Genomic DNA, 12,654 nt, shown 5'->3' on the forward strand with positions numbered 1-12,654 from the left:
GATGAAAAAGAGCACGAATTGTAGATACTATGTGATATTCATGAACTTACACCGTGCTATTTTTCTGTAATTGTAGGACAATGCCAGACCTAGTGTGGGAGCATGGTCAAAAGGTCCGGGGTGGTTTCAAATGCAAGTATTGCAAGGAGGAGAAGGGTGGGGGAGGGGCAACACGGTTCAAACAACATTTGGCACATAGGGGGAAAGATGTGAAGGACTGCCCTTCGGTTCCGACCGAAGTTAAGGAATTCTTTAGGGAGCAGTTGGACAGGAACAATGTTAGAGCAAAAGCAAGGGCACGAGATAGGGTGCTGAGGGACCAAGCAGCAGGGGGGCACATTGACCTAGAGGAGGAGGGTGGCCAGGGGCACGACGAGGATGCAGAGCTACAGGCTGCCTTACACCAGTCCCGCCAAGAGTATGACTTTATGCAGCAAGCTGGTCCACGATACGAGAGGGGTGGCGGATCTGGAGCTGCTTCTGGATCTAGAAGTCGTGGTGTTGGAGCCAGTAGTGGACCGCAGCCTTCGATGTTCAGAAGGAGCCAGTCACAAGTCCCCGAGAGGGTTAGGGACTACCACCTAGGTTTGAGCAGTGCTCCACGGCAGCAAAAGATTGATACCGTCCCATGGACTGTCAAGGGGAGGACATCAAGAGAGCTTCTAGGGAGGGCATGGGCGAAGGCGTGCCATGCTGTCGGTATTCCCGGCCGGAAAGTCGATGACCCATACTTTAAAGCTGCGATCGTGGAGACCCAGAAACAAGGTAACAATGTATATTTTGAGCTACATTACATATCCTTCATTGTGATCTCAATGCTTTCTCTTCTATGACCGCAGGTGTTGGAATCAAAATACCATCAGGGAGGGAGATAGATGGAAAATATTTGGATGAGAATGTGAAGGAGATAGAGAAGGAGATAGAGAAGTTGAAGAACGAGTGGGATGAATGTGGAGTCACGGTCATGTGTGATTCGTGGACGGGGCCTATGCGTAACTCGGTCTTTAATTTCTTGGTGTATAGCGGTGGCACCATGTATTTCTTGAAGTCCATCAATGCGTCCAACAAAATACAGGACCATCAATACTTGTTGAAGGTGAGTCGATGTATCGATGTGTTGTTCTCACCTTGGCAAAAAATATAGGACCATACGCATATCACATTGGCATTGTTGTGCAGGAGATCAGAGCAGTGGTCATGAAAGTGGAGCCTCACAATGTGGTTCAGCTTGTCATGGATAATGGTTCGAACTACAAAAAAGCCTGCAAAATTCTCTGTCACGAGTTCCCTACCATTGCATGGCAGCCTTACCTTGCCCATACTATCAACCTTATGCTGAAGGACATAGGGAAGTGGCCGGAGCATGATGCTTATATTCGAAGCGCGCAACGAATTTGCAGCTGGCTCTACAACTCCAACAGTCTACACAGCATGATGAGGGAAGCCATTGGTGGGGAGTTGGTCAAGTGGAATGTTGCAAAGGGTCGCCCGACGCTTGTGTCTGCAACGTGCTACTAGAGGGGTCAATCCATATGACTATGATCCAATTAGCAGTTTCATGGATCTTTCTTTGTACCGGCAGTCATCAGCAATTCAAGATTGGATGAAGCAATCAAGGTCCAATGGAGACCCAGCATTTGATGAAGACTCAGACTTCACTGACACTCCATTGCCGAGCCAGATGTTCACTGACATAGGCTCTGCTCATGGTCATGATGAAGATGTGGAGGCATGGGCCGAAGAAACAATTGGGGACACACATCTGGGAAAAAGGAAGACTAAGATTGGTCCCGAAATGAGAAAAGGGAAGAAAACACGCACTGAGGAGGAGTTAGGTAGTGACGAAACCACACCTGAGCCTAGTGGTGGTGAGGAGATTGGTGATGATGATGATGATGATGATTCCAGTAGCAGTGAAGGTGATGGCAATGATGGCAGTGACGGTGATGCCAATGATGGCGATGATGGCAACGACAGTGGTGGTGGTGATGGCGGCGAGGGTGGAGGAGCTGATACTTCAGGTTATCGCATAGCTCCTACTATAAGGTTCACTGGGGAGGAGGACTTCACCCATGCAACACAAGATACAGATCATGGAGCACCTACTTCACAACGACAAACAACATCGACACGTCGACAGGCCCCACTTGCATATGATGAAGATAGCTCGAACTCTGCCTCCAGTGGTCAGTACTACAACCCGTACAGTACTTCTCCCCCTGCAGGGGGCTTTCTGTGGCCACCACCAAGGGTGGTGAACCCGCCACTTCCGCAGACAGTTGCAGCATTACCTTATTTGGATTATCACGGCTACCTACCATATGGAGCTCCACAGTTGCAATATCACCCATCTACGTACGTGTATTTGCCACCAACAGACAAGCCGTATGAGGGACCACCGGGAGAGAGATATGAGGACTGAAGAATGCAGGTAATTATCCTATCAACAGAATTTATCTATATGTTTTGCTTCCTCTACTTATTCAATTCATTTCACATAAATATTTAAATGCAGAGAATATGCTACATGGATTATTATGGACTATGCCTTTGCCTCTGTTGTATCTTTGGATTGTAATAATTCTAATGGACTTTGGATGTATTGCATTGTATGTGTGGACTTTGGACATGAGTTATGTGTTAAATGGTGTATTTGTCATTATTTTGTGGAGTTATATATATGTTATGTATTATAAACTGTCAATATACACATAATCAGGGGAAATTTTGCCAAAATTTTCAATTTTTCCATATATACAGTACAGTGACATCATTTTCTGTTAATTTGCATCATTTTCCGGTCGTCAAAAACCAAATTTCGGTCCAAATAACCGAAATTTCGGTCAGAATGAAACGAAATTTCGGTTTTTGAATTCAAAATCCCTTTTCGTTCGGAATTAGCGAAATTTACCGAAATTTCGGCCGAAATTCTGTTTCCGGCGGATGGCCGGATTCGGTTAACAAACGAAAAGGAGAACCCTGGTCACGAGTCGTCGCTTTCGCAGCCGAGCACGACCTGTTGTCGGGAAATGGCACCGCAGTGCGCGCGCCCGGCCCGGCGGCTCCCGCGCCCCGGCGCATCGCAACGCCGCTTAGGCTATCTCCAACCATTCCCCCTCTCCAACTCCCCCCAAATGTACTATTTAATATATTTTACTACCTCCCTCCAAAAAATTCCTCCCCCTATAACTCCTTCTCTGTAACCATTCTCCACATATCTATTCCCCCTATATACTATCACTCATTAACTAACTATTTATTTATTGTTTTTGAATTTAAAAAAATCATAAAATATTTATACTGTTATAATACGCATTATCATCATATTACGGGGCTCAAACGAGATTAATATCGCGAAGAAACAGTGTGATTAGAATATAGGTGAAGTTAGAACTCACCCTATATATAGGGGGAGTTTCAACTCCCCCCGTATATAGAGGGAGCTTTGGGGAACCGTTGGAGCGGATTTCCCCCTAAAACTCCCCCTACGTAAGGTGGGGGGACGCTTACAGGGAACCGTTGGAGGTAGTCTTAGTGGCTGGCCGATGCGACGCTGGCTGGGGCCGCGCGTCCTCGTTGGCGCATCAATATCAGCCGCGCCCGCCCCGCCGACCCGCTACGCGCGTCCGTTCCACAAGCAACGCCGATCGACCCCGGCGGCATGCGCACTGGGCGGGACCATGCTCTCTTCATGGCCAGAAAAAAAAAATGCTTGGCTGCGGCGGCTACTGCACAAGGCGCGGGCGCAACTTTATCGTAAGGGCACCCGCAATGGGAAGCAAGAAGGGGTAGTAATCCCTTGTTACTACTAAGATAAATTGTGGAGGGTGGAGTAAAAGTAGACAGTAGTATAATCTGGTAATAGCCAGTGACGAATCCAGACATCTAGTCTAGGGGGGCTCTTCTTCCTCCCCCCTTCTCTTCTTCTTCCTCTCCCCTTCTTCTTCCTTTCTTCCTCTCAAAATAATAGGGGAGGCTTAGGGGGGTATCCATAGTTTGTGAGGGGTAGGGGGCTTCAAACCCCCCATCCGCCCCTGGTAATAGCACCACTACCAGGTAAGAAGAATAAAAAAATCATATCATCTCTCTCCTCTATCACAGCATGCGATGAGAGGCTGGCTAGCCACGCTCATATCAGTACCTTAGTTTTTTTTAGAGTAAAATACACTGTGGGTCCTTAAACTAGTTGATCCGTTCTGTTCAGGTCCATGAACTTTGAAAATGCATTTTTAGGTCCAGGATCTATTTAAGTGAGTCACTTGAGGTCCAAAACGCCTCCGACCGCCTCCGACCGTCTACGTGGACAGCCAACTCGGATCCAAGATGGACTCAGATCCAACGTGGACCGCCTCTCTCTCTCTTCCTCCCCATCCCCTCCTCCGGCGCCCTTCCCATGCCACCGCCCCTCCTCTGCTCCCTCCCTCCTCCTCCCTCCTCTGCCCCGCGTCGGCCTCCGTGCCCCGCGCCCATGCTCGGCTCGCTCGCCGCGCTCCGCCGCCGCCCCGCCACGCTCCGCCGCCACAGGGGAGGAGAAGCAGGGGAGGGAAGCACGTCCGCCGCGGCCGCTCTGCCTTGCCTCACCACGGCCGCCCAGCCTCGCCAGCGGGGGATGCAGGGGACAGGGCGACGCAGCTCGGCGATGGAGGGAGCAGGGGAAGCTGGCGGGGAGAAGGCAGCGGGCGGCGGCGACCTCCAGGGGCGCCCGCGTGGAGGAGGAGGGCCGCGCCGCCGCGCGCAGGCAGGCCGCGCCACTTGCAGGGGAGGGAGGAGGGGCAGCCGTCCTGCTCGCCAGTGCCGCGGCCGCAGCTGCGCGCCGCCGCCGCAGCCACAGCCGCAGATACATGAGGACGCCGCGACAAGGCCCGCCATCCACGCCGCTCAGGGGCCGCTCTTCTCCGCCGCGTCGTGCGGAGCCGCAGGGCACGCTGCGCGAGGGCCGCTTGGAAGGGGCCTCTACCGCGGACCGGAACCCAGAGAGCTCCCCGCCGCCGCCTGCGACGTTGCCCCGCAGCGGCCGACCGTCCTGGCCAGCTCCGCCGCTCCGACCTGCCGCGCGTCGGCCCGCCGCCGCCGAAGCACGCCGACCGGAGAGGGGGAGTCGGATCCGACAGCGCGCCGATCCGCCATGGCCGGCCGAGCTCCGCCGCGCGCAGATGCGCCATGGCCGGCCGACCTCCGCCACCCGCAGATCCGCCATGGCCTTGCTCGCCCGCCGCAGCTCCGCGCCGGCGAGGTAGAGGAGGACGTGGTCGCCGGGGCGTCAGGCAGGATGGCCCCTCCGCCGCCAGCCTCGCCTCGCCGGGGCTCTGGCCCCTCCGCCGCGGCTCACTTCGCCGGGGCTCCGGTCCCTCCGCCGCGGCTCGCCTCGCCGGCGGCGCAGGGGGGAGAGAGGGGGCGGCGCCGGCTAGAAATGGGAGGCGGAGGCGCGGTGCAGGGGGAGAACGGGGAGAGAGAGAAAGAGAGAGAGAGGGGGGGGGAGGGCGGAGCAGCGAGCGATGCAGCAGGACTGCGCGCGCGGGAGCCGGCGAGGCACGCGTGGCGGCCAGCAGCCACGTTGGATTGGACGTGGCGGTCCACGTAGGCGGTCAACACTGGTCAGAGGTGTTTTGGACCTCAAATGACACACTTGCATAGATTGTGGACCTATAAATGCATTTTCGAAGTTCATGGATCTAAACAGAACATGTCAACTAGTTTAAGGACCCCCAGTGCATTTTACTCTTTTTTTTATGTGGCCTCCACCTTAGACTGACCTCAGCAGGACGCGGCGGAGACGTCAACGTCTTGACGTGGCCGGGCCACGTGTGCGGAGGCGCGAGGCGCGGGCGGACGCGGACACGCTGCTGAGGTCAGTCTTACTACCTGCTCCATTGTGAAGCTTCTCTGACTGATACCGGCTGACATATGACCCATGTATACTGATATAGGTAAGATACATTGTTCATGCCCTAAGGCCGGCAGCGGCGGTCGCACCACTTCGGGGGTGTTTAGAAACAGGGACTTCAAAAAAGTCCCAGGGATTTTTTAGTATTTAGAAGTATTAAATAAATATTAATTATAAAACTAACTGCAGAACCCTGGGGCTAAACTGCGAGACGAATCTAATGATGTATCTTAATCTATGATTAGCGAATGGTTACTGTAGCATCACTGTAGCCAATCATCGATTAATTAGGCTCATTAGATTCGTCTCGCGAAAAAGCACTCAGCTGTCAAAAAACATTTATAAACAGATTTTATTTAATAATATAAAATAGTAAGATTCCTTTTGATGTTCCTGGAGCCAAACAGGCCCTTCGATGCTCCTGGAGCCGATCAGCCGATGCATCTCTTTCGTAAGACGAGCACTGCGAGCCTCGGGGGGAGCTGAGCAGTGAGCACTCCATGTAAGCCGAGCCCTGCAAGCCACGGTGGGAGCCGAGCACTCCGCGTGGGGCTGAGCCATCAGCAGGCGTTGGATTGTGTGGGCATCCACGTGGCGCACATCTAGACCAAGGCTGCGGAGTTTTGCAGCCCTGCTGCATGGAATTTTTTTCTTATGCGGGAAGGGAAGCAAGCTGAAAGGTCGGAGGCGCCGAGGCGGTGGCAGATTGGTGTAATTTTAAAGTATTTCTGTTATATACGTATACTATAGATACAAATACAGTACACAGATGCAGTGGTGGCCCTGATGTCATGTACTCCCTCCATCCCAAAATAATTGCACATCTAGAGTTTGAAATTTGTCCTATAAAAATCGCTACTTTGACCCATCTTTCATAAAATACAAGAGTATCCAGAATCTTTTTATAGAAAAGACAAGACAATATCCGGACTCTTCTCACAAAAGACAAATGGTATTTTGATAATTTCACATTATACATTGGTTTTCGTGTCCAGTCTTAGAAATATATTTATTTTAGGACGGAGGGAGTATGTACAAGAGTATCCAGAATCTTTTTATAGAAAAGACAAGACAATATCCGGACTCTTCTCACAAAAGAGATAATTTCACATTATACATTGGTTTCCGTGTCCAGTCTTAGAAATGTATTTATTTTAGGACGGAGGGAGTATGTGTGGTTACGATTTGCACAGCACACCAAGCAGCGGAGCAGGATGCGTGGCAGCAGCGCATGCATGCACAGGTCCCCCCCCCCCACCCAACGACATCACCACCATCCGTATTGATAAGCCGATCTCTTTCTTTCCAAATCTGATTGCTACAGTATTAAACACCCTATATAGGTTGTGTTTAGTTTCGCGAAAAGTTCCCAAAATTTTTCACTGACGCACATCACATCGAATTTTACGATACATGCATGTAGTATTAAATGTAGTTAAAAAATATAACTAATTACACAGTTTGGTTGTAAATGACGAGACGAATCTTTTGAGACTAATTATTCCATGGTTGGATAATAGTTGCCAAATAAAACCGAAACGTGCTACAACAACTTTTTCGCAAAATTTTCGCGAACTAAACACACCCGTAGTAGTGTGTGTATATATATATATGTATGTGATATGTATGTGTATTAAACACCCAACGCGTGTCGCGAATCCAGCCAGAGGCTGCACCCAAATATTCTTTCCAGAATGCATAGGTCACGTTTTGTCTTGTCCCCACCCCCAAACACAACACAGGGATTGCTGGCTTTTATACACACACACACGTACTCCTACCTTATCAGAATAAGCATGCATATTGTCTATTTCTGGAAAAACAATTAATTACGAGTAGCTAGCAGTAGCAGGCGCCCTATATATATATAAGATAAGAGGCGGGGTGTGTCGATGCGTGTGCGAGTGAGGGAGCAGTGGAAGCAGCTAGCCAGCCCAAGCCCAGAGCTACTAACACCATGGTGATGTATTCTGACGACGTGCAGGTGGAGGTGGTGGAGAGCAGCCTCGTATCCCCGAGCCAGGGGACGCCGGGAGGACAACTCTGGCTCTCCCCCCTCGACCTCCTGCTCGTCAACAGGGGTCACACCCCGACCGTCTACTTCTACCGCCCCGCCGCCGCCGACTTCTTCGACGTGGCACGGCTCAAGGAGTCCATGGCCAGAGCCCTGGTGGACTTCTACCCGCTCGCCGGGCGCCTCGGCGTCGACGCCGACGGCCGCTTCGTCATCGACTGCAACGCCGCGGGCGCGCTCCTCGCCGTGGCTCGCTCCGACCACCTCACGGTCGACGACTTCCGCGACGTCAGCCCGTCGCCCGAGTTGAAGGAGCTCTTCGTTCCCCGCGTCGAGCCGTCCTCCATCATGCTCGCCGTACAGGTCACCTTCCTCAAGTGCGGCGGGGTGGCCTTCGGGACGGCGCTGCACCACGCCGCCGCCGACGCCATCGGCTCCTTCCGTTTCTTCCACGCGTGGTCGGCCCTGTGCGGCGGGCGCGACGGCGGCGGCGCCATGGCGGAAACGGAGCTCCCGTGCCACGACCGCGGCCTCCTCCGCGCGCGGTCGCCGCCTTTCGTCAACCCGGACGCCTTCGCCGTGTTCTGCCCTAAGCTAACCCTGACGGAGCCCTCGGGGCCCGTCGCCAGCAAGGTCCTCACCGTCTCCAAGGACCACGTCGCCGCTCTCAAGCAGGCCTGCGGCGGCGTCAGCACCTTCTGCGCGCTCAGCGCCCACGCGTGGCGGTGCCTGTGCTCCGCGAGGGGCCTGCCGGCGGACGCCACCACCCGCCTCACCCTCCCGGCCAACGTCCGGCGCCGCACCAAGCCGCCGCTCCCCGACAGCTACTTCGGCAACGCGCTCATCTGGGTGGGCACGTCCGGCGTGGTGCGCGACGTCACCTCGGAGGCGCTGGCCGATACCGCCGCCCGGATCAGGGGCGCCGTCCGCCGGATGGACGACGACGTGGTGCGGTCGGCCATCGACTACTTCGAGCTCGCGGAGAAGAACGCCCGGCCGATTCCGGGCAGCCTGCCGGAGACGGAGCTGAGGGTGATCAGCTGGCTGGGCATGCCCGTGTACGACGCGGACTACGGGTGGGGGAAGCCGCAGCTCATGGTGCGCGCCGAGTCGGAGCGCTCGGGCTTCGTGTACCTGATGAACGACGACGGCGGCGGCGTGCAGGTGGTGGTGTGCGCGGAGGCCGCAAGCCTCAAGGAATTCGAGAAGCTGCTGATTGCAAAGACGATGTGCCCATGAAAAATGCGCGGCACGGCGGCCAAACCATTTGACCTCTTCTCTCTCGGAGCGAGCATTATATTCTTCAAAACTTTTAATTTAAGATGCATGCGTGTTCTTTATGGTAGCCGGCCTCTCGAATCTCGATGTAGTAGCTTGGAAACGCCCCTTAGGGCACCCGCAACAGTTATAGACAGGGGTGGATCTAGAATTGAAGTAAAGGGGGGGCTGAGTTTCACATCTTCTTTCTTCTTCCTCTCTTTTCCATTTTTTTCTTCACTTTTTCTTCTTCTTCCTCTTCATTCATGGCTAGAAATTGTAGGGGGCTCAGGGGGGACTCCAATGGACTGCATGGGGGTGGGGGGGCTCAGTCCCACCTGCCCCCACGCTGGATCCGCCCCTGGTTATAGAGCAGCTCTCTATAATATTATCCACGTCAGAGAGTACGTCAGCTATAGAGAGTAATATAGATGATTCACCCAGCAGATTGTCTATAACACAAACTACAAAATTTTATACACCCCATATATCAGAATTTTTTATGTCAGATTCTCTTCTATCCTCAACCTCCCTCCTCCCAATCTCTCCCCAGTACCACGCGCGTGCGACGGAGCTGCCGTGCAGCGGCCATCGCACCTCCACGTCCCGGCGGCACCCAGCGCTAGACCGCCCGGGGCCGCGCCGCATCCGGAGGCGGCGAGCTTCTCGTCTGCGCCCGCGGCTCACAGGCCCGCTTCGGCCGCCCCTCTCCTCGGCACCGGCCGCGGCTCTCCTGCGCTTCCTCCTGCTCGTTGGTGGCGCGGCGTCTCCGCTCCGACGGCGACGGCGGCGAAACTCAGCGCCTCGCCGCCTCCGCTCCACCCGCAGCAGACGGCGGCAGGGCCCTCCCGCCCGCGAGGTCCCTCGTGGTTGTGCTGTGCTCGCTGGCTACGCTCTGCTTGTGCGCGCTCGGCGTGGGAAACCGTGAGTGGGGCCCACGCGGCATGGAACCACGCGCTAGCGCTCTCGCTAGATGTAGCGACGTTCGCTCCCTCTCTCCTGCTTTTTCTCTGCCGTGGCTGTGTTGTAGAGAGCACTAACGGCCTGTCGCGGGCGCCCTTACGTGGCTTACAAGACATACATCCAAATCTATTGGCCTTATTTGATTGATTTTTGTGCAAAGAATATTAATATTTTGACCGCTAATTGCGGTATCAAATAAAAACAGTTTATAAAATCAACTTCAGAACCCTTGCGCTAGAAACCGTGAAAAATCTAATGAGGCATTTGACACGTGATTAGAGGATGGTTATTGTAGCATCACTGTAGCCAATTATCGATTAATTACCGTAATTAGATTCGTCGCGAAAAGTTATATCCCTAAAGAGATTTCACAAATAGACTTCATTTAGTACTCTATGCATGTGAGATTTTTCTCTCGGGAAATATGCGCGATAGGTTCCTAGCAGGAACCAAACATGTTGAGATAATCTTCAACTTCTTGGTTTGACTATACAACAGATTTATACAACCAATTGACTCTTTAATTAAGAACCTACCTCTTCCTCCAAAATTATCAATTGTTTTAATTTTTTTAGATACATTAATTTTGTTATGCATTTAGATATTATATATCTAGATGTATAATAAAAATTATACATCTAGAAAAATCAAAATGATAAAAAGCAACTAATAATTTGGGACGGAATGAATACATCTCAACTGTAATAGATTGGGTGACATTTGCAACAAGCAAGGCACGGTACCACGCTAAGGCCTTCCGCAATGTGCAAGTGAAGCTCAAAAAATATTGGGCCCCATCACAAAAAACAGGCACCGCGCTTCACAGGCTACAGCGTGCAGGCATCGCTGTAGGATCCCCTTGGGTAATAAACAAAAGATACACAGAAGCAAAATCAGCTCATCTCCCTTGCATGCAGCCTCACAGACGCATGGCCTCTGACGATGACAGACACAAAAGTAGTTTTTCAAGCATCACTTCGAATTGGCATCGTATGCCACAGTAGGAGTAATGTTCAAACCTTCTCTCCCCCTTTTAAGCATCACTCAAGGCACATGTTGTGGAGGGTCTAACGTTCTTTTCACCGTCACTACGTTATAATGTTTGTGATGTAACATATGTACTCTTTCCAGAGCACGTGCATCACGCATATATATTTTATTCATAGAAGATAAAGCGACATTGACAGGATCATCAGGAACTGGCTGTCACCGGAGATCACATGCGCAACCGAATATTTTAGAATATTTTCCATTTAAGCCGGAACATAACGATTTTGATTCAAAAACTATTTTATTAATTGTTTAAGAACACGGAAAGATACAAACCCACGGGTATGAATGGCTCATACATTCCACTAGGCAATATGTTCATGCGTTGCTATCGTCCTAAGCTTGTACAAATCTGATTTTTTTTCGATGGATTCTCTTCGATATGAATTTTGTTGTGTTTTCATATTCTCATTCGCTGTGTTCGCTTGGCTGTAGTTGGTGGCTGGTGCTGATTTGTTATGAGACAACAATACTGTTGACTGGCTGGTTAGCTGACAAGCCAAGCGAACACAATGATATTGGAGCATGTTCAAGTTAAATACATATAGTTGTTTGATTTCTCATAATATATGCTTCGCGTCCACCCTTCAGTTATACGTGTTGGATCAAATCAAAATTTATCATGAAAATGTTGCGTGTTTAGTAATAGAAAGATAAGAGATGAAGAGAAGAGAAAATTGTTCTGAAAAAAGACAAAAAAGTATGTTTGGTTTTTTTCATTCTCTCAAATGCTCGGCTAGGTGGGCCCCTATATAACTTCTGGAAGATGCATAAATTATATATTTATAAAGCCCATTACATCTAAACTACATTCAACATTTTCGAAACAATAGTTTAACACTTGAAAATAATAGATTCAACATTTTTCAGAACACATACATCAACATGTTGAAAAATACTACCTTCAACATTTTTATAAACTAACATCTCAAAATAATAGATTCAATATTTATCAAAATCTAGATCAATATTTTTTTTCAATTTGTCTTCTCTGGCGGCGATGCAGGGAAGGAGCCGTGGCTAGCAGGGGATGGAGCGGAGCACTGTCACGACGGGAAAGCAAGGGCGGCGGCGCGCACGCGGCGGGGAGCAGGGGACAAGCACCCGTGGCCACGGCGTGCTAGGGTGGAGCATGGTCGCGTGAGAAGTAGGTACAGGGGCAGCGCCGCGCGGCAGAAAGCTGGGAGCACCGACGGCGCACTGTGAGGAGGGAGCAGGAGCGGAGGTGTGCTGCCGGAGGGGGAAGAGGAGGGAGCGGGAGAAGGAAGATGAGTTGGTGATGAAGCTAAATCAATGTTGTGCGGATCTTAAAAAGTGGAAAGTGGGTAAATTTTTTTTCGGATTTCTCGCTCGGCCGCTTACTGGACCTCTGGGCTGACACAACAACACGGATCGGTGCGTCCGTCCACTCAACCCCGTCGGCCCGGTCCATTTTTGTTCCCTCTGTCCGTCTCGTCCGGTCGTCTCCGGGTCCCGAGTTTTTTTA

The 12,654-nt window shown here is 51.6% G+C and overlaps 1 protein-coding gene across 1 annotated transcript; it reads left to right on the forward strand.

The window, feature by feature from the left end:
* Nucleotides 1-7,754: 7,754 nt before the first annotated feature.
* LOC120663758 (putrescine hydroxycinnamoyltransferase 1-like) lies at nucleotides 7,755-9,663 on the forward strand. The gene is made up of 2 exons (XM_039942654.1): nucleotides 7,755-9,302; nucleotides 9,520-9,663. The coding sequence occupies exon 1, from the start codon at nucleotides 7,842-7,844 to the stop codon at nucleotides 9,135-9,137; it is 1,296 nt and encodes a 431-aa protein (XP_039798588.1). The 5' UTR covers nucleotides 7,755-7,841; the 3' UTR covers nucleotides 9,138-9,302; nucleotides 9,520-9,663.
* Nucleotides 9,664-12,654: the final 2,991 nt, after the last annotated feature.

The sequence above is a fragment of the Panicum virgatum genome, chromosome 3N (assembly GCF_016808335.1).
Source record: "Panicum virgatum strain AP13 chromosome 3N, P.virgatum_v5, whole genome shotgun sequence".
Classification (NCBI taxonomy): Eukaryota; Viridiplantae; Streptophyta; class Magnoliopsida; order Poales; family Poaceae; genus Panicum; species Panicum virgatum.

What these genes read in the sequence shown, in the direction of transcription:
- LOC120663758 (XM_039942654.1), top strand. Translation starts at nt 7,842, where the DNA reads ATGGTGATGTATTCTGACGACGTGCAGGTGGAGGTGGTGGAGAGCAGC.